This window comes from Physeter macrocephalus, chromosome 5, assembly GCF_002837175.3.
Source record: "Physeter macrocephalus isolate SW-GA chromosome 5, ASM283717v5, whole genome shotgun sequence".
NCBI lineage: Eukaryota > Metazoa > Chordata > Mammalia > Artiodactyla > Physeteridae > Physeter > Physeter macrocephalus.
Genome location: NC_041218.1, coordinates 42,322,725 through 42,344,706, shown reverse-complemented (window position 1 = coordinate 42,344,706; position 21,982 = coordinate 42,322,725). Strand labels below are relative to the sequence as shown.

The following is a 21,982-nucleotide window of genomic DNA, read 5'->3' as shown; positions in this document are numbered from 1 at the left end:
ACAGGCTCCGGACACGCAGGCCCAGCGGCCATGGCTCACGGGCCCAGCCGCTCCGCAGCATGTGGGATCTTCCCGGACCGGGGCACGAACCTGTGTCCCCTGCATCGGCAGGCGGACTCTCAACCACTGCGCCACCAGGGAAGCCCTGAATATTATTAAACATACTTTTGGCTCTTGTGTAAAATAGAGCTTTTGATGATTTTAGGAACGTCAAAAAGAACTAGCATGTCTTCGTGGCCGATTTGACAAGGGCAGTTTATGGAGTGCAGAAAAAGGCGAAAACTCAAGAAGCAAACAACTAGAAACCAAACAGGTAATGTAAACAAGAAATGTAAAAGTGAACTTGTTACCAAAGTAGTTCTGGGATTTAACTTGTGGTTCTGTATTGTAAAATAATTCTTTATATACTGTGTTGTTCCAATTAACTATGCAGCTTTCTATTCATAAACTCCTTAAATGGTCATACCAACTTTGCTTGTTCCAATTAACTATGCAGCTTTCCATTCATAAACTCCTTAAATGATCATACCAACTTTGCTTTTCTCTTATGAGATTTTGCCATTTAATGGAACTTTTAACCATGTTTACTGATGACCTACTTAAAATAAAATTTAAAAGGTATTCTCATCATTCAATTGATTTCAGATTCCTTTTAACATTCTATTTAGATGCTGGTTTTCAAATGTTTCTCAGAATCTACTTTTCTCATTAGTGATTATATATCTCTCCCCAAATACCATACTTTTAGACTATCTGTAATTCTTTCAGTCACCAAATACCTCCCAGATTTCTCTTTACTCATATTACTTCTGGTCCAATTTCATTGATAAGCCTTCAACAAAATCCCTACTGTGTTAAACTATCTTCTGTTTCATCTACATGCCTACTGTGTACAAAATACTGTGTTAGGAGATATACATACACACACACACATATATATATATATATATATATATATACACATATTTTACTTTCAGTTTTATTGAGATATAATTGACATACAGCACTGTAAAAGTTTAATGATTTGACTTACATACATTATGAAATGATTACCACAATAAATTTAGTGAACCTCCATCATCTCATAGATACAAAATTAAAGAAATAGAAAAAAACATATTTTCCTTGTGATGTGAACTCTTAGGATTTACTCTCATAACATACATCAGTGTTAATTATGTTAATTAGGTTATACATTATATCTCTAGTACTCATCTCATAACTGGAAGTTTATACCTTTTGACCACTTTCATCCAATTCCCTCTTCTCCTACCCCCTCCTTTGGTAACCACAAAGCTGATCATTTTTTCCTATGAGTTAGTTTGTTTATTTTTGAAGTATAATTGACCTACACCACTATGTTAGTTCTTGTTGCACAGTACAATGATTCAATGTTTCTATACATTACAAAATGATCACTACAATAAGTCTAGTTACCATCTGTCACCGTACGAAGATATTGCATCATTATTGACTGTATTCCCAGTGCTGTACCTTTCATCCCTGTGATTCATTTATTTTATAGCTGGAAGTTTGCACCTCTTAATTTTCCTGTGTTAGTATATATTTTTAAGCTAAAAATAATAGAACTATATTTAACGTGGGTACCAGTAGAAATAGAATAATACATTTATCCTTTATTCTTTGAGAAGGATCTATTTGATTTTGTTTTTTTTTTATCAGTTCCCTTGCTTAACAAATCATGTTTCTCAAGGTCCTGATCTCAACCATTTTTTTGTCTCACTTGTCCTGGAACATCTCTTTCCCATCCTCATATCTAGCTTCAGTCAATCACAGAAATGCTGATAATGCTTGGCTATTCTGCCCTCACCTCTCTCCTGAACTCTAGTTGAGCTTTGGTTGTCTGGCAGAGCTTTCTATGCTTTGCTGGAATATCTTCCCCATGTAGTCTCTGTCTTCACTTAGGGCTTTACTCTATACTTCCTCGTCTAAAACAATCTGGCAGTACCTCCTGGCTCCTTCCTCTTGTTACTATGTCTTCCCACCCGCTGGCCTCTAGCACATGCACACATAGCACACACACATCCAGTGATACATTTTCTGAGTATGTCACCAAGCTTCCTTGTCTTGTGTATTTTCCTCTGCCATTGCCTTAATCATTACCATAGCTTTGTGTGAACACCCTGCTTTTAGTCTGGCTTCTCTCCAGTCCATCTAACCCACTGCTGCTAGAAAAATATTTCTAAAGGGCAGATAGGCATGTATTCCCTTGCTTAAAATCCTGGAGAGCTCCCCATAGCTAACATCAGAAAAATGTCTAAAGTGCTTGGCTTGATACCTAGAATCATTCAGAAATCTGGCTTCTCTTCCCTGCTCCTCCACATGTGTGCTTCAGTCCTGCCATGCAGACTATTTGTAGTCTCTCAAATGTACCCATATTTTCAGATCTCTTTGTCTTTGCCTTGCTAGTCTCTCTGGATGAAATATCTCTGTGGTGAGCTCCTGCTTCATTAAGAATAGGTTAAATTTTAATTCCCTCTGGAAGTTTTTACTTGGCCCTTTTTCCAGTCCCCCTTCTGCTTTTTTGGGCCCATGCCATCCTGTTTTTACCTCACTGGAATATTTATCTTCCTATAATTGTTTTAACTTTGTTTTTCACCACTGTCTATGAGAGCCTTATTCATCTCTGTCTATGTTCTCAGTGCTTGACTGACAGTAGGAGCACAGTAAATTTGTCTTTGGAAGAAGGAATGAATGGACTAATCCTTCCCATCAGCACAGAGCAAGCTATTATCTGTGATCTTAAAACAAAAACAACTCTTTTGATCTCCTATTTCCCTCCCTTTCTTTGCCTCTTTTTCATCCAGACTCTTCCAAAAGGGTGTCTCTACTTGTATCTTCCAGTTTTTTTCTTCCCTTCTCTCTTGATCTCTCCACTCAGGCTTTCACCACTACCCTTATCAAATTCACCAGTGATCTTCAGTAATCAGTTTTCAGGTGTTTAACTTGACCTATTATTAGCAGCATTTGACATTGTGAATCACTCTCTTCTGTTTGAAGCACCTTCTTCACTTGGTTGCCCGTAGGTCATAGTCTCATGGTTTTCCTTCTACATCTCTGGAAAATAAAAAGCAACCGTTCTTAAATGATTTTTTTGTTTAATGATTCCTGATAAACCTGTGGAATCCCTCCCCAGACAGTTGCACATATACATGTAAAGAAAATTCTGAACACAATAATGGGGAGTTCAGGGGTCTCCCCACCTCAGAACTCATCTGTGGTACCCACAGAAAGAGCAGCCTAAAAGATGGGAAGGAAAAGCAGTTGAGTATGGTGTAACTGAAGTCAAGGGAAGAAAGAGCCTTTCAGAAGGGAGGAATGGTTGGTATTGCCAAGTGTTTGTTGTCAGACGTAGACTGGACTGAGACCACTGGGTTTTGAAATAAGGAGCTTGTTGTGACTTGGCAGAGCCTTTTAATGATGTGGTGAGGGTAGAATGCAGGTAGTAGTGGGTGAAGAGCAGAGTCCAGGAGTATAGGCAGTCCTCAGAAGTTTGGTTCTAAAGGGAAGGGAGCAAGGAGGTGGTGGCTAGAAAGGGATGAGGAAGTGGCGTGTGGTTTTGCTTTTATTTGTTTTGTTCTTTCTGAGGAGACAATTATTTTTTCCCAATATGTGGCTTTCACCTGAATTGGTTTATCTAAAGCTGAACTCTAATGTGGATTTTCATTCTCTCTTGCCTACTGGTCTCTAAAAAAGATTTTACATACTATGAATTACCAAGAATATGAACTAGCACCGAGGCCTTTTGTGTTCTAAACATGGCTGGACCCTTTCACATTCATTATCTGTTTTGTTCTGAGGAAGCTTATATAGAACAATGACTCTTACTTGTTTCATTTAATAACATGTAAAAAGACAAAATTTATAGTTTTGAAAGATAAAGTTTATCTCTTCATTTGTTTTTTGCAGGAAATTCACTGTCAGAACACTCCCCTCAGAAAACAAGTTGGTCCAAATACCCCATCACTTCCAGTAACAGAAAAGGTGACAGAAAATCAGACACCAGCAAAACCTTCTAGTATAGAACCTACGGGTAAGCGTTTTCTATTTCTACTTCACTTAAAATGTAGATTTCTGTCTACCATAGTTTTGGAAATTGGATTGGAAAGCAGAAATGCTGTTCTAGTGTAAAAAGACACATTCATATCTTCATTTCCACTTACCTTTTCATTTCTAGCCATGCAATATCCTTCTTCCTTAAGTGATCTTTCCAGAGTGATAACGCATACCCTTGATGAGAGTGTAAATTACTATAAGTATTTTTTGGAGAAAAATTCTTGTAAAGTGTGTTTGCTCTGCAAGTGTTTCTGTAAGTTGAATTCTTAGAACTAGTGTGCACAGGTGTATGTACAAATATATTAATTGTAGCACCATTTGTAATAGTAATAAGATTTAAATGACCTAAATGCACATCAGTAGAAGATAAATAAATAAATAAATTGTGCTAAATCCGTGTAATCAAGTACTATGTAGCTGCTTAAAATGAATAAGGTAGCTTTGTATGTAATGACTTTTAGTATATCATAGGCAGTTAAATTAAAAAAAAACAATAGTGGTAAAAAAACATTACTGAAATTCGCCATCTTAACAGTTTTTAAGTGTATAGTTCAGTAGTGTTAAGTATATTCACACTGTTGAGAAACAGATCTCTGGAACTTTCATTTGGCAAAACTGAAACTCTATACCCATTAAACAGCAACTCCCCTTTTCCCTCTCCTGAGCCTCTGGTCACCAGCATTCTACATTCTGTTTCTATGAATTTGACTACCTCATATAGATTAGATACCTCATATAAGTGCGATAATATAGTATTTGTCTTTTTGTGGCTAGCGTATTTAATTTAGCATAATGTCCCAGGGTTCATCCATGTTGACATTGTCACATGTCAAATGTGTGACAGGACTACCTTCCTTTTTAAGGCTGAATAATATTTTATTGTGTAGTTATACCATATTTTGTTTATCCATTGATGGACATGTGGGTTGCTTCCACCTCTTGGCTATCGTGGATAGTGCTGTTATGAACATGGGTATGCAAATATCTCTTCGAGACTCTGCTTTCAATTTTTGGCTGTATACCCAGAAGTAGGATTGCTTGATCATACAGTAGTTCTATTTTTAATATTTTGAGGAACTATTATGCTGGTTTCCATAGTAGTCACACTATTTACAGTCTCACCAACAGTGCACAAGTGTTTTAATTTCTCCACACCCTCATCAACACTTGTTATTTTTTGTTTTCTTGACAGTAGCTATCCTAATAGGTATGAGTTATTAGCTCATTGTAATTTTGATTTACATTTCTCCTATGATTGGAAATGTTGAGCATCTTTTCACATGCTTGTTGGCCATTTGTATATCATCTTTGGAGAAGAGTCTGTTCATGTCCTTTGCCCATTTTTAAATCAGGTTGATTTTTTGTTATTGAGTTGTAGGAGTTCTTATATTCTGAATATTAACCCCTTGTCAAGTATATGATTTGCAAATATTTTCTCACATTCAGTAGGTTGATACACAAAACTTTTTTTTAAAATTGAGGTATAGTTGATTGACAATATTATATTAGTTTTAGGTGTACAACATAATGATTAAACATTTTTATAGATTATACTCCATTTTAGTTATCATAAAATGTTTTCCATGTGCTGGACAATATATTCTTGAAACTTACTTATTTTATACATAGTGGTTTGTACTTCTTAATCCCCTACTCCTACCTTGCCCCCTCTCCCACAAAAGTTTTTAAGTTTGATGTAGTCCCATTTGTCTATTTTTGCTTTTGTTGCCTGCTTTGTGTTATACCCAGGAAATCATCACTAAATCCAATGTCATGAAACTTTCTTTCTCTGTATGTTTTCTTCTGGGAGTTTTATAGTTTTGAGTCTTACATTATGTCTTTAATCCATTTTGAGTTGATTTTTGGATATGACATCATATAAAGGTCCAACTTAATTCTTTGCATGTAAATATCCAGTTTTCCCAACATTGTTTGTCCTTTCCCCATTGAATTATCTTGGCAGCCTTGTTAAAGATCATTTGACCATATATATGAAGTTTTATTTCTGGGCTCTCTCTTCTTCTCCATTGGTCTATATGTCTATCTTTATGCTAGTATCATACTATATTGATTATTATAGCTTTGTAATATGTTTTGAAATCAGGAAGTATCAGTTTTCTAACTTTGTTCTCTTTCAGAATTGTTTTGGATATTCAGGGTCTCTTGAAGTTCCATATGAATTTTAGGACAGACTTTCTATTTCTCCAAAAAGTGTTGTTGGGATTTTGATAAGAATTGCATTGAACCTGTAGATTGCTTTGGGTAGTATTGACATCTTAACAATATTAAGTCTTCCAATCCATGAACATGGGATGTCTTTCCATCTATTTGTGGTAATGTCTTTCAGCAATATTTTGTACTTTCCAGTATACAAGTCTATCACCTCCTTGGTTAGGTTTATTCCTAAGTATTTTATTCTGTTTCATGCTATTGTAAATGGAATTGTTTTCTTAATTTGCTCTTCAGATTGTTCATTGTTAGTATATAGAAATGCAACTGTTTTTTTGTGTTGATTTTGTATTCTGCATCTTTGCTGAATTTGTATATTATTCTAACAGGTTTTTTTGTGGAATCTTTAGAGTTTTCTATATATAAGATCATGTTATCTGTGAACAGAGATAATTTTACTTCTTTTAAAATTTGGATTCTTTTAATTTCTTTTTCTTGCCTATTGCTCTAACTAGGACTTTTAAAAAGCTATGTTGACTAGAAATGGTGAGAGTGGGCTTATCTCTAGCTTGTCTTCTTCCTGATCTTAGAGGAAAAGATTTCAATCTTTTACCATTAAGTATAATGTTAGCTGTGGGCTTCTCATATATGGTCTTTATTATGTTGAAGTAGTGTTTTTCTATTGCTAGTTAAGTGTTTTTATTGACACTTTTTAAAAAGTGAAAAACAAAATGCAGAACAGCATGTATAGTATGATCACACTATTTACAATAGCCAGGACATGGAAGCAACCTAAGTGTCCATCAACAGATGAATGGATGAAGAAGATGTGGCACATATATACAATGGAATATTACTCAGCCATAAAAAGAAACGAAATTGAGTTAGTTGTAGTGAGGTGGATGGACCTAGAGTCTGTCATACAGCTGGGACGAAGTGAGAGAGTGGCATTGACATATATACACTACCAAATGTAAAATAGATAACTATTGGGAAGCAGCGCATAGCATAGGGAGATCAGCTTGGTGCTTTGTGACCACCTAGAGGGGTGGGATAGGGAGGGTTGGAGGGAGACACCAGAAGGAGGGGATATGGGGATGTATGTATATGTATAGCTGATTCACTTTGTTATACAGCAGAAACTAACACAACATTGTAAAGCAATTTTACTCCAACAAAGATGTTAAAAAAATAAAATAAAATAAGATAAAATAATGGAAAAATTTAAAAAAAGGATATATACATATATATACATAGGGGGAAAACTGGAAGAACAAACAATAACCTGGTAATATTAGTGTCCCCTTTCTCTTCTAGGGAAGAAGAGAGAGATGGGAAAGTTAAGAGAAGACAGGTGCTTTGGGGGATTCTCTACTTTATGCATTTCTGGATTTGAAATGCATAGCTTTATAATCAGAAAACAAGATATGTAAGATTCCTTAATTGAAAAACTCTAAGTTTTTATATATATATTCATATGGTTTTTCCTAAAATTTTTTTAGGTTTTACTGAATGTGAAATGACGAAGTCTAGCCCTTTGAAAATAACATTGTTTTTAGAAGAGGAAAAGTCCTTAAAAGTAACATCAGACCCAAAGTTTGAACAGCTGACTGGTTGGTTTTTGTTGTTTTCATTCTTTATCTCTTATTAACTCTGGATGCGCTAGGAGAATTAGTATTCTCATATTCAAATATGCAGTGTTCTATATTTCAAAATATGATTTTATAATACTCTTTTTTTTTTTCCACTAGGAAATACTCTAGCTTTCACAAAATACAGTACTGTTAACAGTTATCTTTAGGTCCCAGGCCCCTGTGAAAATCTGATTAAGGCTATCGCTCACTTTCACAGGGAAAGGAAATGTGCTGCCCTTCCACACTCTGCATGTATGGTTAGAGGAATCAGTGGCCCTTGAAGTTTATTTGTGAACCCTGCCCTAAGTGATGTTAATGTTTTCCTATTATTGACTGCAATGTGAAAGGGCAGTTCCCAACAATAGAAAAAGAATTATTTGAAAAAATATTTTTTATAAATCTGAAGCTTTTGGCTATTATCTTGCAGTCTGGGTTTTGAATATTCTTTCTTAAACCCGAAGAATTGAATCAGCTTTTGATAGTTCCCACCTTTATTACTTAGAAAATGTTATTGGAACTTTATATTAGTAGTATTCTATTTCTTTTTGTTTTGTTCGTTTAGGAGGTACTTTTTCATAGGGCTTTTTCTTCCTGTTTATTGAGTAAGCATATGAATGTTAGGTCTTCTCTGTTATCCGTTTAATTCTTAAAGGTCTGAGTCACAGTATTTACCTGTTGGAATATTTTTCAGAGGTGGTACGTGAAATTGAGATGAGTGTGGATGATGATAATGATATCAACAGTTCAAAAGTAATTAATGACATCTTCAGTGATGTCCTAGAGGAAGGTGAACTCGATGTGGAAAAGAGCCAGGAGGAGATGTATCACGCAGATGCAGAAAGCAGCGAAGAACAGGAAGATGCACTGAATATCTCCTCGATGTCTTTACTTGCTCCATTAGCACAGACAGTTGGTGTAGTAAGTCCAGAGGTAAGAAAGGACTAAATGTAAACAGGCCCAGCACATAAAGAAACTAATTAGAATTGGGGTCCCTTTTTGTTTTAGTTGGTGTATGGGGATTTGGCACTCTGTAGCCAGGGGTGTTTTGCAAACCTGATGTTAATTCTCTTAAAAAGAGAGCTTAACACTCTTCAATAGTTTCCTTTTGGCCTTAGATGAAATCCAAACTGTAACATGGCTTAAAAGGCCAGACATTTGGGCTTAAATCCTGGCTCTGCCATGAAGCGATGTTTATGGGTCAGGTTATTTAACCTCTTTGCCACAGTTAAATGTTAATTTATGTTAAAAATAGTACCTACATCATGGGGGTGAAGTGCATATTAGGTCATATTAGTATTTAGCACCAGATAGATACTAACATATATTGAGAGCTAACTCTACTGTTATAAGCTATCACCCTAAATTGAATAACTGCACCTTTTTTTGGAGATTGATTCAATTAGAAATATTTTTTAAAAAGAGTTACAAGTGTAGGCTTCAGCTGTGAACTTCAGCTTTGAACTTTTATTCATATACATTTTAGGAACTTATTTAAGTTTGCCTTGTTTTTATGATGAATCGGTCAACTTATTGGATGTTTATTTTCTAGTAATAAAGTCATTCAATTCCTCAGATTTCTCATTTAGAATCAATGTCATCCATAAAATCTAATATCTGATGTGTCTTCCTGCAGAAGTTAGTTTCTTCGCCTAGCTGGGAACTGAAAGACACCAGCATAAGTGATGAGAGTCCAAAGCCAGGAAAATTCCAAAGAACCCGTGTTCCTCGAGCTGAGTCTGGTGATAGTATGGGTTCTGAAGATCATGATCTTCCTTATAGGTGAGAACATCTTAGAAGACATTCACTCACTAAGGGTCATGGTTTAGATTGACATAACAAGTTTTGTTATTTATAATTATAGTGTTATTAGTATTAATCTTTATAAAACTTTGAAATAGCTTTGGTAAGCCTCTCTTTCACCCAATGGCATTTTCCATTCTAGTGAAGTGTTCTACTGATATGTTGCAATATCAATATTCTGCTGATATGTTCAACAAAGGATAGTGCTTAGTGTGTCGCTGGATTTCTAATAGAGTATAACTTATTTCCTGAAGCATTGATGCATATAGATCTCAAAGAGTCAAAGAAACAGACCGTCCTTCAATAAAGCAGGTGATTGTTCGGAAGGAAGATGTTACTTCAAAATTGAATGAAAAAAAGAATGGCTTTCCTTGTCAGGTTAACATCAAACAGAAAATGCAGGTATGTACTGTGGAAAGGGGATTTGGAAGGTTGACAGCACGAGATGGTGAGCTCCTTGAGGACAAGAGCCCAGCCTTATTCATCTCTGTATCCTGAGTGATTAGGACAGTGTGTGACATGTAGGAGCTCAGGAGCTTACTCCTGAATTCAGTTTGAGAAAAGTCCTCTTTTTTGGTGCATAGTCTAGAAACTTGAACAGTGAAACTGTAACGTTTTGACTTCCCTCTCTGGAGATTTTGGAAATTACCCAATTGGATAAATTATAATTAAAGTTTAAATAAAGTGAAAATGGTGATTAAAAATATGAGTTATTTTCCTCCTCTCATTGGTTTCACTAGGAACTCAATAATGAAATAAATTTGCAGCAGACAGTGATCTATCAGGCTAGCCAGGCTCTTAACTGTTGTGTTGATGAAGACCATGGAAAAGGGTCACTGGAAGAAGCTGAAGCAGAAAGACTTCTTCTAATTGCAAGTATGTGTGATACCCCTGAAACAATTCCAACACAATTTCAAACCAGGAAAAACTCATTTTGTCTAGTATATTAAGAAATTTCTAATTTTAGAGAAAGGGCTTTTTTGATAATCTGTTTCAGCTGATCTATTTTTTGTTTCTTACAAGGTTTGTGAAAACACTACATGTAAAATAAGGTGTAGTTTGCATGAAAAGGTGGAAGAACCTGGAATGCATTTGAAGAAATGTAGTGTAAAGAGTATGCTAAGAATGTATACATGAACTCACACACATACATGCTCTGTCTCTGTACCTGTCTATATATGTATAGCTAAAAATAAGTATGTGAATTTTGTTGTGTGTATGTGTGGTGATGGATGACAGGGCATGTTAGGATGGAGAGATTAACCATGCAAGAAAACTGACCAAAAGTTGAAGTATTAAATTACAAGGATTTTGTGAACAGATTGAGCAATCAAGGTTTTACCTATAACTATCTACCATCTATTTATATGAAGGAAGAGTTACTGATTTTGTCTTTGGTGTTGTATACAATTGCCACATGAGTGCATTTTCTTGAATTGGTTTCATTTAGAAACAATTGCAGTTTTAATATTTGAAATATTAACTTGCATATTTCTACATAGCTGAGAAGAGAACACTTTTGATTGATGAGTTGAATAAGTTGAAGAATGAAGGGCCTCAGAGGAAGAATAAGGCTGGTCCCATATCCCAAAGTGAATTTATCCCTTCCAAAGGATCAGTTACTTTGTCAGAAATCCGCTTGCCTCTAAAAGCAGATTTTGTCTGCAGTACTGTTCAGAAACCAGGTGTGGTAATTTTTATTTACTCACTTCTAGATCATATGTTAAATTCTGAACTTCACCTAGATTGGAATTGTGCAAATGGGAGCAAGTAGAGCATGCATAAAGACACAAGGCTTATATCTCGGGCCTTTAGTTCCTTTTATGTAGATGTGTGTATAAAAATAACCAAGGAAAAATTTCATATATGTTCTTACTGATCCATGCAATAACAGACATAGGTCTAACTGAAAGTAAGGCTTGTTAAACATAATATTGAACATAAAATAAATTACTAAGATGAGTTATTCTGACACAACAGACCATTTGACTTTCATTAATTTATTGTGGAAAGTATTGGGCATCTAAAAAAACTTATTTTACTTACTCTATTCTATTGAAAATTCACTCTGTCATGTAAATTTCTTCTTTGAATCCTGAATTACTGGTTGTGGGAGTGAAGAGCATCACAGTGTAGATACTTCTATTGAAATTTTATTCCCTTTATTCCTCTAGATTGAATAAATAAACTTTTCTAAGCTATGTATTCTACTTAAAATCATATTTAAACAAAGTGGGTAAAGGAGGTTATGGCACCAGTATCTGAAAAATAGGGCAGGATGGTAACATTCACAGAAATATAGTATTTTAATTTCAGTTTTGAAATAACAAACCAGAATTTACCCTTTTGAAATGTATACCATTAGGTAAAGAATTTCGGGTCAATAGGTAAAATCTGAAGTCAGCAGAAACTGAGGAATGTGTAGCGAAGTTATTTCAATTCACTTAAAAGGAAGAGATCTTGATGATGCTGTTCCAGGAACATGTCTGTCTGCTTATGTCTTGTCTTTTTGTGTCTGAAAAGTTGACTTTAGAAAATTTAAAATGAATTTTATGTAAATCAGTTGCAGTATTACTTTATTCATTTGGTCTTCCAGAATGCTGATTAGCTAAATCTGATTTTGCTTGTGCTTATTAGGTAATGTGATTATTTCTTACAGATGCAGCAAATTACTATTTCTTAATTATGCTAAAAGCAGGAGCTGAAAATATGGTAGCCACACCATTAGCAAGTACCTCAAATTCTCTTAATGGCGATGCTCTAACATTCACTACTACATTTACTTTGTAAGTAAATTAGGCTTTTGATGGTTCAAACATACTTTTCTTTTTTAATAGAGTTGATACAGTCTAAGCATCCAGCTAGAATTTATAATCTTTGAAATGCAGTATGTTTATTGTTTTTATATGGACAAATAACTCATTTTTCAATTTGTTGGTTTAACTCTTTCATGTTTCCGATCTTTTCTTCCATTGAGTAGCATGTTTCTTTCATGTGACTGTAGGTATTTGATGTTTTGAAGTGTTTTAACATATATATTTACTACATACACACACACACACACACACACACACACACACACGCAAAATCTGGACCACAATTTTTTAATATATACTTTAAATCTCTTAATGTACTTAACATTAAGTCTCAGTGAAAGACATTTATATTTAGTGTCAGAGATTTATTTTGAAACTAGAGTCAAAATCTAGTTTGGAAGAAAAACTACTTTTATTATTTAAGATCTTGAGTTGTAAAATGCTGAAGAAAATGTTTGACCTGTATTATAGGAAAAAATAGACTGTTCTTACCAGTTTTTATATTCTTTAGTAGTTTATAACTATTGTCTTTAGTTTTAAAACACAGTGAATTCCTTTACTCTCAGTCTTGTAACAGTATTTGTGGCATAATTTTTAATGGCATAATTTGATATTTTTATTTTTCCAGGCGGGATGTGTCAAATGACTTTGAAATAAATATTGAAGTTTACAGCTTGGTAAGCAGTTAAAGCTTTCTAAAGTAACTAATAGTGTATTTTTCTTAAAGACATCAGATTTTAAGTTACTTATGCTTTGGATTTGGGTGTAGGTACAAAAGAAAGATCCCTCAGGCCCTGATAAGAAGAAAAAAGCATACAAGTCAAAGGTGAGAATGAAAGAAACCCAGTAGAAATATAATCAGAAATAGGAGATATAATGTCTGTTTAAAATTATGTATAATTTTTAATAATTATCAAGCTTTTGGGTCATTTTTATGCCTTAAATTTCTAGTTACTGCACATAATAGGTATAGGTATGAATACTGAGAGTAAACTTGCAGTGAGTGACCATGACCCTAAGTATAAGCTACTGATATTACTCAGGCTAGACAATTCTGTTTTCTCCATATCTGCTTGACAACTATTATTATCTCTTTAAACTTTTCTCAGGCCTTTCCTCTGAGCTCTTGTCTTACTAACTCCTCTAAACCAGACTTAAGAAGGATGTGGTCACTGTAGGCATGAGGAATAGAAACAGCTTTGTTTCTGTCCTTCCTAGCCTTTGCTTTTTTGTTCTTTGTCTAAATCATCATTTAAAAGAATTTTATTTAGCTTTAATGAAAAAGGAATAACAGTATGGGTAAAGCCGGAATAAAAGACTCAAGTATAATGTATTGATATTTAAGAATTATTTCCTGTGTGGGAGAATCTCAAGTTTGGTTAGTTAGTTTTGTTTTTTTTTTTTGCGGTACGTGGGCCTCTCACTGCTGTGGCCTCTCCCGTTGCGGAGCACAGGCTCCGGACGTGCAGGCTCAGCGGCCACGGCTCACGGGCCCAGCCGCTCTGCGGCATGTGGGACCTTCCCGGACCGGGGCACGAACCCGTGTCCCCTGCATCGGCAGGCAGACTCTCAACCACTGCGCCACCAGGGAGGCCCCAAGTTTGGTTAGTTTTAATCATAATGTTTAATAGGAAATATACTAAGTTATCTTTTCTTCCAGGCTACTACTCCTAAGCGACTTCTCACATCTGTAACCACAGTAAGTAGAATTTTTTGAAAGTTGAAGTTCCTTGAGAAATCCTCATCGTACACATACGATTGGAAATTGGTTAACCATTTTTAAACCCTTAATGCTTTGGGAATCTTTAAAATATCCTAAAAGGAAAAAATAATGTTTTCTGAAATATAGTCCTTGTAGTGTTTGTACTTAATATTTAAATCTTTGTATCAAATAAAGAAAATAACATGTTCTTCTTCACACCTTTTTTTTTTAGAAAGGCACCCTTCATTCTTCAGGTGAGTGAATCTGGAACTATTTGAAACGTTAGAATATAAACAATTGCATACTTATACATATAGCCATCTTGATTTATGAGTGTTTACCTTACTCTCCTTTGAATAATATTTTCTGTATGGTAGTAACATATAAGATTACTGGAGAGAATAACCTGCTGTCTGAAACCACCACAGGCCACCAAACAGCACATTGCTCAGGCTCTAGCAGGCAGTACACATAGGATACCTAGTCACTTGACAACTGCAACAGGTAGCATTACTCTTCACCCTATCTTCTCTTGTTCTGTAGATTTGTTTTGTGCTATCCGCACTGAGGAGTTCACCTGTTTTAACTTTACTGATCATGACTGGCATCACATCATGTCAGAAAAGCATCTTTCTAGTTCACTGGAGACTGGAGTGCCAGTAGGCCAGGGAAGACTTTTCTAGAGTGGCGTTAGGCCTAAATTTTCCAAAGGGGATTAGGATTGAGCTGGTTTCACTCACCTTTGGACTTTTGATCTCTGTTTCTTGGCACAAGAGAATAACTAAGAAGAACCGTGCAGATAAAGTCCTGCTGTTCATTATGTCATCCTGGACTACAGCAATGAAGTTTTTCATATCTCTGATAGGAAAATTGCTTTTTATGCACACATTTTTAGGTTCCATATCTTTAAAAACACATCTGTCTCAAATGTTAAGATGTGCCTGTACCTCACTTAAGTTAAATATAAATACTTAACAGTTTTCTTTCATTAGGAAATATGTTGATGTTTTATTCCCCCCACCCTGCCCCACCCCCATATTTAGAGATAGAGGAAAATAAAGCAGTTTTTTCTGTGGCAGTTTAATTTCATTCTGTTAGAGTGGGGTGAGGAATTGTTATATATACTTACCAAAGTCACTCTGAACTAAACTTCATTTCCTTTTTCTTTAGTTATGGCCAGTCTTAATGCTGTGCGTACCAGCAACTTTGCCCTTGTTGGATCTTACATGCTGTCATTATCTTCAGTAGGAAACACAAAATTTGCTCTGGACAAGGTAATCCTAATTTATTTATTTATTTATAGAAAAATTAGGTCCATGAAAATGTCCCAGTACTTTCAAGTATTTGAAATCTTTGGCTGAGTATGTATGTTCTTAGAATTGTACATTTTAATTAGACATGCGTTTAGCTGCATGATATGTTTTTTGATGTTGGAAGTATTTCTCCCCTGTATCTTAATAGTTAAGTCTTCAAAGCAGCATATACTGGTTTATTCTAAATGTCAATTCTGACTAAGAAAGTATTGCTTCTTGCATATAGATGTTAAGCTTACAGTTTTAAACATAGTTTCTTGCCCATTTGAAACCAATATTTTGAAATGACTAACATTTTTTGGATTTAGTTTTGACAAGATAGGGAAAGATAGATTAATTTCTTGGAAAAGTACTCATGAATCTATGGGATTTTCCTTTTCCATACTTTCCTTTAAGACTTCATAGTTCAGATCTGTGTAGTGTCACTACCATGTTGAGTGCTTTTTCACCACACTGTAAAGACTAAATATTTAATAGCTAACAAGACCATTTTAAGTAGTAAGAGAAGTAGAGGCAAACTTTAGTCCTAGTGTTGGCTTCTGCTGTATAATACAGACTATTTTAAAATATTATAAGAGATTTCTATAGTTAGAATATAGTGTTTAAAAAATTCATGTAACTTTTAATTTAGTAATTCAGCTAGTTTAACAAATTGAGTGATTCTGGGTCTTTTTTTCTCTTTGTCTTTTATTTTGTTTGTTTTAGATAAATTATGATGTAAAAGAGCAAGAGCTACTGGGCTATATGTTCCAGGAAAAGGTTGCCATATTTTCTTTGCTTGAAACTAATGAGCTTAAAAATTAGTCCTTAATTTTTGGCCCTTATGTATTTGTTTTACTAACCACTCTCATGTCTTCTTGGTTATTTTGAATAATTAAGGACATTATGTAAATTATTCTTTCTTTAGATCCTTGTAGATGGGCATCATTTTCTTTACTCTCATAATTCTTTAAAGCTTTCTTTAAAAGTTCTCTAGTTTTTTTCATGCCTGTTTGGTATTTGGGCTTTTATATTCTTTTTTCATGTTATAATTCTTTAAGATTCTATAGTCACTTCAGCATTGATTTTTCCGGGTACCAAATGCCAAATTAATAACTATGTCTAAAACTAAAATTTATTCAATATTGTTGACCTCCTCTTTATTGAAAGAACTATTGGTAATGTTTTAAGTAAAAGTAGAAAACTTCTGTGGTCTTAATTGGCTAATAGGTATGTTGCTATGTAGGTGATGCTCTGCTTATTAATTTTAAAATTAAAATTCATTTAATGCTAAAATTATACTAAATATATTCATATATTTTAGAAATTTTTTTTTAGGATTTTTAGTATCTTTGTGGAGATCAATCACAAGCATCTTGTGGGTGTATAGATATGGTAATTTGCAAAATGCTGGATAGTACTTTTTGTTTTATTTTAAATTCTTTTTTTTCTTTTTTAATTTTTCTTTTTGGCTGCATTGTGTCTTCGTTGCTGCACGCAGGCTTTACCTAGTTGTGGCTAGTGGTGGCTACTCGTCGTTGTGGTGCGTGGGCTTCTCATTGTGGTGGCTTCTCTTGTTGCGGAGCATGGGCTCTAGGCACACAGGATTCAGTAGTTGCAGCGTGTGGGCTCAGTAGTTGTGGCTTGCAGGCTCTAGAGCGCAGGCTCAGTAGCTGTGGCGCATGGGCTTAGTGCTCCGTGGCATGTGGGATCTTCCCAGACCGGGGATCGAACCCGTGTCCCCTGCATTGAGAGGTGGATTCTTAACCACTGCACCACCAGAGAAGTTGTATTTTAAATTCTTAAAACAAGATTTGCAAATTAGGTAAACATAAGAACTGGGGTTCTGTGAACTGTATTCCTTACTCAGTGTTGTCCCATAGCCAATTTCTATATATGTAAGAGATTTCATGAATCTCTAAAATGAAAGAGATTTCAATGACATATGTTAAATATAGACTGATTGCTCTTTAAAAATTTTTTTCACTGCCATTTTAATTTAAAATGTCACACAAATTAAAAATAAATTATATGTCCATTCTCTTAAAAACTTTTTTGAAATTGTAACTTAAATATCCAGCCACCTGATCTGAGTGTAAAATCAAATCACTCAGTTTAATGGTTGTGTCCAATACTGTAAAGTCTCTTCCTGAGTCAAATACAGTACAATTTAGATGTAAAATTTGTCACAGATGTGCTTTATTGAGTGGCAGGGGGGAGCAAATATTTGTTCTAATACCTTGTGGTTATGTAGGAGAATATTTAAGATAGTTAAGTTTAGATGTTCTTTAAATTGGTGGGAAAAATGGAAGACCTTGTATATTCACATAATAATCCCATTTGATTAAATTTGAGAGAGTAACCAAGTCTCCCATATCCTACCAGAGACCATCAGTGCAAGGGAACGTTTGCTTATTTTACTGGTGTCTTGACCAATAAAGATAAGTCACGGGGTTATCTCTGAGATCCCCTTCAGAATGAGATTTCTGTTGAGGTTAACCCAGAGTGTTTGCTCTATAAATTTAGGATACCACTAATAACGGATTGCTTTCTTATTTGAGGTTATAGATATCTGATGTAAAGTCTGACGTCCTGGAATTTAAATTATGAATTTCAGTTAGTCACACTCTCAAATCCTTTCTTTGAATAGAGAATCCAAAATACTCATAGGATTTACTATACTTTTATGGATAAAGGGAGAAGCATATCCCACAACTCATCTTCTGACTTAAAGAAATGTCATAGATATTTATACCTTCCAGGAAACAGAGATGTCAATTTAAATAGTATTAGGGCAAACACCTGTGAGGTAAAACAACTGATTAGCACTGTAGAATTTTGAGGTTGTAGGAAGAGTGGTTAGGTGTTCTGGTGTGTCCAAAGCTGTCCTGGTGCCTGTTGGTCTGGTTTAATTATTAACAGGTATAATTATTCTCGCTCAGAAATATCCTGATATATAAAAAATTACACAGTCACCCTGATTATAGGGTACATTTTACACCTCTTAACGATAATCTTTGAGGTGTTGATAATCTTAAAAGACCACTTTGTTAAACAGAAAACAGAATAGGATCATACATTTTCGCACGTCTCCACACTTGACAGGGAGTAGTAGCATTGACTCTTCTGTGAATATTCTCAGTTCACTTCAGGACAAGCTTCTAACCAAGAATGTTGTCTACTTTTCACAGCTGTAGAGTAAGAGGGAACATTTTCTTCTCATCTTTCTGAGATTCTTCTTACCAGAAGCATTCTCTGGGCTAAATGGTAGAATTCTATTAATTAGCATTGAGAGGCTAAGGAACTTAACATTGACAATATAGAAAAGAAAACGGCAAGGGAATTTATAACAAATATAATAATGAGGCATATGATGTTTTTACTCTACATTATAGATGCCTTTGAAATTCAGAAAGTTGAAGGTTTATTTTATGGAGTTAGTCTCTTGAAATCCATACTTTTTCGCCAAGAATCCCCCCTTTAACTTATCTTTATTAGGCTGGAGGACTAAATTTTTGGAAACTAACCTTACAGTAAAAACTTTCGAATTTAGACTGAACTACGATTATTCCAACCAGGGTGTCATTCTTCTTCACTAGGCAGCAGGAATGACAGACTAATGCATCCCCCTATCTTGACCCAGAAGTCAATATGACTTTAAATATTTGGATGTTACCATTTTACTCTAATGATACAACTTCTCCAATTGAATTTTTCTTATATTTGTAATCTTTAATTCACATTCAGAATCATTTTAAATTATCACATGTACTTAAGCAGCTTTTATAATTTAAAAGATACTTTTGACATGAGGTCTCTTCATTATTAATAGACTGATAAGAATGATTTATTTAAAAATATTTCTTATGTGAATATTTTCATGCTAGACGGAAAGCATGATTTTATTGGGAAGAAAATATCAATCCCTCAAACTTCCAACTAGTAAAAGCAACATAGTCTCAATTTTAGGCACTTAGTTTTTGTTCTGTCAACTTATGCTTCATGTATTTTAAAGCTGTGCTATTAGGTGCATAAATATTTAAGATTATTATATCTTCTTGATGAATTGTTAACATTTTATCTCTGGTAGTCATCTTTATCTTAAGGTCTACTTTGTCTGTTATTAATAGAGTCACATCAGCTTTCTTATGATTAGTGTTGGTATGGTATATATTTTTCCATTCTTTTTTTTTCCCCCCTGGCCGTGCCACGTAGCATGCGGGATCTTAGTTCCCCGACCAGGGAACCCATGCCCCCTGCAGTGGAAGCGCACAGCCCTAACCACTGCACTGCCAGGGAATTTGCTCTTTTTCCATTCTTTATTCTCATCCTGTCCATATATGTCAAATTAGTGTCTCATAAGCATATTTTATGGTCATATTTTGTTATTCAGTTTAACAATTTTTTGTCTTTTCATTAAAGTGTTAAGTACATTTATATTTAATGCAATACTAATATGGTTGGGTTTAGTCTACACAAAGCAAGCATACTTATAGCCTACAGGCAAGTCTGGCTCTTGGCCTGTTTGTTGTTTTTTTTAAGTTACTTTTGTCACAATTAATGAACTGATATTGATATATTATTAACAAAAGTTCAGCAGCCTGTTTTTGTAACTAAAGTTTTTGACACAATCATGCCCATTTATGTATTGTCTATGGCTGCTTTCATGCTACAATGGCAGATTGAATAGTTATGACAGAGACTGTATGGTCTGCAAAGTCTAAAATATTAATTGTCTGGGCCATTACACGAAAAGTTAACAGACCCTGGTCCTACTATTTTGTTCTTTATTTTTTATTTGTCTCATCTGTTCTTTGTCATTTGTTTTCCCTTTCTTGACGACTTCTAATTGAGTATTTTGGTAATCATTTTTATCTTTTCTGTTGGCTTTTTAGCTATACCTCCCTGTATTCTTTTCCAGTTATTGCTAAGGATTACAATATGCATCCTTAGCCTATTACTATTACTACAGTCTATCTTGAAATACAATTATTCCACTTCATGTACCTTACAACAGTTAGAACCTTGCAACAGTATAATTCCATTTGCCCACCCCATTATGTTTTAATTCTACCCTTGTTATAAACCCTAATGCACTGTTATTTTTTAATCAATTTTTAAAAGAAATTTTAAAAATATATTTTAAAGAATTGTCATTTATATTTATTGGTTCTTATGTTCTTCATTCCATTTTGTAGAATCTTGTAGATCCTTCCATCTAGGATTATTGCCTCTCAGGAAGAAGTTTTGTTTGTTTGTTTTCTAATTTTTTGTAATATACTTCTGCTGGAAATGAATTCTCTAACTTTTGTTTATCCAAAGATGTCTCTCTTTACATTGTCTTGATTTCTGAAGGATATTCTTCTTGGATATAGACTGCTAGGTTGGCAGGTTTTTTCTTTCACCCACCCCTTTAAAGATGCCATTTTATTGTTTTCTGGCTTTGATTGTTTCTGATAAGAAGTCAGCCATCATTCTTATCTTTTCTGCTATTATTTTTAATTTTTATTTTTTTATATTGTCGGCCACGCTTGCTCGGCTTGCAGAATCTTAGTTTCCTGATCAGGGATCAAACCCAGGCCACCGGCAGTGAAAGTGCCGAGTCCTAACCCCTGGACCGCTGGGGAATTCCCCTTTTCTGCTGTTAATATTTCAAAATATTTTGATTTGTGACAGTTTGACCCTAATCTGCCTAGGTGTGGTTTTCTTTGTCATACTGGGTTATTTCTTTATCATACTAAGTTTCAATGACCTTTACGGAGCTGTAGTTCATGTGTTTCATATGTTTTGGCAAATTCTCAGCCATTATCTCATCAAGTATTTCTTCTGCACTGTTTTCTTTTCTTTCTAGGACTCCAGTTAAATGTATGTTGAACTCTTGACTATGTTCCTACAGGTCTATGGCACTCTTTTTGTTTTAAATTTTCCTTTTTGTTTCATTTTGGATCATTTCTATTTACCAGTCTTTGAGTTCATCTATCTTTTTTTCTAATGTGCCCCAGTTTCCTGTAAAGCCCAGCCAATGAATCAATTTCAACTTTTTTTTAATTGTAAAATTTCTATTTGGATCTTTTTTAGAACTTCTATTTCTCTGTTGAAATTCTCCCTCTTCTCACCCATTTTTGTCCATCTTTTCCTCTAAATTCTTTAACAAATTATAAATGTCTCTGTCTTGTAATTCTAACATCTAGATCATCTGTGGATCTGCTATTGACAGGGTTTGTTTTGTTTTTTTTGATTAAAGGCCACCTTTTCCTGCTTTTTCATGTCTTGTAAAACTTTTAAACCGTAGTCTAGATGTGATGTGATGTGATGTTATGTTATGTTATAAAAGAACAGTAGAGACTGAAGTAGGTGGTAATGACACCCTCTTGTCTCTCAGTATAATCAGAAGTTGAGCTGAGATAGTGCTTTAGTTAGTTGGGTTCAACTCTTTTTTTTTTTTTTTTTTTTTTTTTTTGTTGGTATGCGGGCCTCCCTCTGTTGTGGCCC

General features: G+C 34.6%; 1 protein-coding gene across 2 annotated transcripts in view; it reads left to right on the top strand.

Moving 5' to 3' along the window:
- Nucleotides 1–21,982, top strand: part of ANLN (anillin, actin binding protein) — a 58,866-nt gene that overhangs the window by 20,097 nt on the left and 16,787 nt on the right. Inside the window, exons 7-21 of one of the 2 annotated variants that reach the window (XM_007114460.3) lie at nt 206–313; nt 3,931–4,054; nt 7,749–7,859; nt 8,572–8,810; nt 9,514–9,659; nt 9,935–10,082; nt 10,421–10,556; nt 11,183–11,365; nt 12,340–12,466; nt 13,125–13,173; nt 13,266–13,322; nt 14,157–14,195; nt 14,431–14,452; nt 15,369–15,472; nt 16,217–16,270. In XM_007114460.3, the coding sequence (XP_007114522.2) occupies nt 206–313; nt 3,931–4,054; nt 7,749–7,859; nt 8,572–8,810; nt 9,514–9,659; nt 9,935–10,082; nt 10,421–10,556; nt 11,183–11,365; nt 12,340–12,466; nt 13,125–13,173; nt 13,266–13,322; nt 14,157–14,195; nt 14,431–14,452; nt 15,369–15,472; nt 16,217–16,270 (1,647 nt within the window). The remainder of the gene's footprint in view (nt 1–205; nt 314–3,930; nt 4,055–7,748; nt 7,860–8,571; nt 8,811–9,513; nt 9,660–9,934; nt 10,083–10,420; nt 10,557–11,182; nt 11,366–12,339; nt 12,467–13,124; nt 13,174–13,265; nt 13,323–14,156; nt 14,196–14,430; nt 14,453–15,368; nt 15,473–16,216; nt 16,271–21,982) is intronic. The other variant, XM_007114461.3, reaches the window with a different exon arrangement.